The sequence below is a fragment of the Elephantulus edwardii genome, unplaced genomic scaffold (assembly GCF_000299155.1).
Source record: "Elephantulus edwardii isolate Elephantulus edwardi_28Jun2011 unplaced genomic scaffold, EleEdw1.0 scaffold00168, whole genome shotgun sequence".
Classification (NCBI taxonomy): domain Eukaryota; kingdom Metazoa; phylum Chordata; class Mammalia; order Macroscelidea; family Macroscelididae; genus Elephantulus; species Elephantulus edwardii.
In genome coordinates, this window is record NW_006399918.1 from 1,133,377 (window position 1) to 1,136,656 (window position 3,280).

At 37.2% G+C, this 3,280-nt stretch overlaps 1 protein-coding gene across 1 annotated transcript in view; it reads right to left on the reverse strand.

The window, feature by feature from the left end:
• Positions 1-1,871, reverse strand: part of FCRL1 (Fc receptor-like 1) — a 24,549-nt gene extending 22,678 nt beyond the window's left edge. Inside the window, exon 1 of the mRNA XM_006895501.1 lies at positions 1,760-1,871. Within this exon, the coding sequence (XP_006895563.1) occupies positions 1,760-1,871 (112 nt within the window). The remainder of the gene's footprint in view (positions 1-1,759) is intronic.
• Between the last annotated feature and the right edge of the window lie 1,409 nt (positions 1,872-3,280).

Sequence of the window (3,280 nt, forward strand, 5' to 3'; positions counted from 1 at the left end):
CTCCAGTGCAATCTTCAGAGTTTCTTCTGACATCCATTTTGGTCTTTTCTTCCTCTTCTGTCTTTGTAAGAAACTTGCGACTCATAGCGACCCTATATACAACAGCCCTAAACTCTGCTCCGGCCTGTGACAATCGCACTGTCTCTGGCATTCCCATCCTGATTACCCCAGTCACTGAATCAATACACCTCATAGAGGGCCTTCCCCACCTGCGCTGTTCCTCCACCCTACCAAACATAATATCCCTTTCCAAGGACCGGTCTCTCCTTACAACATGTCCAAAGTATGTCAGACAAAGCCTCAGAATCCTTGCCTCCAAGGAGCAGCCCATTTGAATGAGAGAAGGGAAAAACCTACAGGGATTTAGAAGAGTTTAAGCATTGAGGGTCTAATTCAGACTTATTGTCATTGGGTTGGAATCAACTCATAGCTGACCCTCTGGTTGGTTTCTGAGACAGTAAATTGCATGAGAGGAGATCTCCCATATTTCTCCCATGGGGTACCTAGCAGTCTTGGGACTTCTTGAAATGACATGGAGTTTCTGTATTTTGCTTTTCACAGAGCCTACATGACTATAAACATTTATCAAAATTCATAGAAGATATATTTTAAAAATAATTATCTGCTAATGTACACTTAAAATAAATTCTTAAAAAAAAAGGTTGGGTGTGTGGAGATGAAGTAAACTCACTGAAAAGTTTGTAAAAGGAGACAGAGAAATGATGCAGGAAATGGAGGAGACCATGAGGTCACATTTCTGCCTTTCCATATATTGTAGCATAACTGTACATTCCTGAGAATAGTCTAGAATGGAGAAAAATTTAATTGTGAAGCAAAAAAGGCCAGAAGACCAAGGACCCAGTGGACAATGAAGAATCCTTCTTTAGATAGGAGGAGAGACAGTCTATTCATGCTAGAGAGAGGGAGGGTACAATGTATGAATATAGACGTGACTGAGTTGGTGGATAGGGTAATAAGAAGATTAAGAAATATCTACTGGTAACTTTTTTTTTTACTCCTGTGACATGAAGCAAGATTGTAAACTAAGAGTAAAAAGGAAAGCTTGAGGAAGAAATCGTCTTCAAGAGTGGGAGAGCATATAGTACATATGAATGATAAAAACACTAATTTTAAAAGAGTGGGAGAGCACGAGGCTATCACAGCAGTCATGCCTGGCACTGATGATGATTCACGTGAAATTTAAGGATCTGCATTTAAAGTGAGATACATAGGCACTATTGTATGTTTTGTCTAAAGTCATATTTAGTCCTATTTAGATGCTTAGCGACAAGTGTGAAACATGTAGAAAAGAGTGTGATGGAGGAAGAAAGAAGAGGGACATCCAAGAGAGTGTTTTGATGATGTGTGGAGGACAGTGAATGGAGGATGCTGAGTTTTAGGATTTTACAATAGGGGTGGAGTATAAGGAGGAGTTAAGGGAAATAATGTTGATAGTACAAATGGCGAGAAACTGAGCTGCTGCATTTCATCTAAATTATATTTATAATTAAACAAATTAAGAGCAAGGACAGAATAAGTAGTGGATAGTTAGATGAAGAATGAACAACTGAAATGAAAGCTTTCTTTAAAAACTTGACTTTCCAGTATCTTTCTGCCTGACCCCAAATCCCTACTTGAGAAGTAGAGCCCTGAACATCTCCAGGTAGAAACAGAACCCACAGAAATTCACAAAGCTCTGCAAAACATGCCGTTCCTGCGTCGTGAGATCCTATCCTCTGCCCCAAGCTCTCCTACTCACCACAGAGCAGCAGCAGCAGCCTCAGCAGCATGAGGACCAGGTCGGGAACTATAATCAGAGAAGTCCCTTCATCAAACAGAGAATTCACCTTAGAATTTAGAGGTAGCAGCATGTCAGAGGTTTGAGGAAGTCAGAATAGGAAATTACCCTGCAGCACAAGTTACAAAAATAGAAGAAAAGAGATGTTGAACAGCACATATGCAAAGGTATATAGTCTTAGACATATGTTTAGAACACTCCACGTTTTTGGTTGAGAAATGGCCAGTGATCAGTATATTATTTCTCTGTATACTGATTGAGAAAATGTAAAATGTCCCTTCTTATGGTTTCCATAGTTTAGAGATTATTATGATATGTGCTTCCAATGGGTTCCAATTCATAGTGATTCTATGTATCATAGGGGGGGAAAAACCCCAACAAAACACTGCCTATCTGTTACTCTCCTCAAAACCTTTATTTACTGTGTTTGAGTTCATGGTTGAGGCAACTCTCAACTCAGCTTATTGAGAGTATTCCTAATTTTTACTTACCAAATACGATTTCTTTCTCCAGGGAATATGCCCACAATAAATGAAAGGAAAGCTTAGTATCTTCATTTCTAATGAGCATTCTAGAGGTACTTCTTTCAAGACATATTTTCTCATTCTTCAATCACACCGTTGTCATTAAGATATTGAAATATCTTAATTGCTATTCATCAACAGCATAATTCAAAAGCCCAGCTATTAGTTTTCCTTTTTAATATTCCAACTTTCACATGTATATGATTGAAAATACCATTGCTTGAGATGATCACCCTAATTTTCAAGGTTACAGATTAATTTTCTAGTACTTTTTTTATTGGGGTTTGAGTGAAAGTTTACAAATCACATTGGTTTTTCATTCAATCATTTATGCTTTCCAACACTTTAAAGATGTCTTTTGCAACAGAGGTGCACAATGCAATATGAAATTTGGCTTCTTGATTGTACATTGATTATTGAACTAAATAAAAATTAAATACATGACCATGTCAAAGGTTTTTATTAAAATAAAATTTTATTTTTTAATTGAAATTTTAATGAAAGTTTATAGAGACTTTGGATTTCCATTCATTCATTGTTGCACATTTTCTTCCCTGCCCACCCTTCCCCTCCAGTTGGTTTTTCCCTTTAAAAGTAAAAAACAAACAAACAAACAAACAAAAAACCAACCAAACCCCTAACTTTCATTATTATACAAACCCACTCTCAAGTCCACTCCCCCATAAAACTCTCATTCTGGACTCTTGTCATGAAAATAATACCTAATCATATATTCATTTCAAACAGTTCTCTCTCATCTGTTTCAAAGCAGTATACATTATATATCCCCTCTTTTCTTAGATTCCCCTAACCCCGACGTCAGTTCTGTTTTATAACAGCGGCATTATGCAGTGTTTGTACCTTTGAGACAGAGAGAAGACACAAATAATCCGAATAAGAGATGAATCAGGTAACATCACAACAGACCCAACTAAAATAAAAAAGCTAACATTAGAAT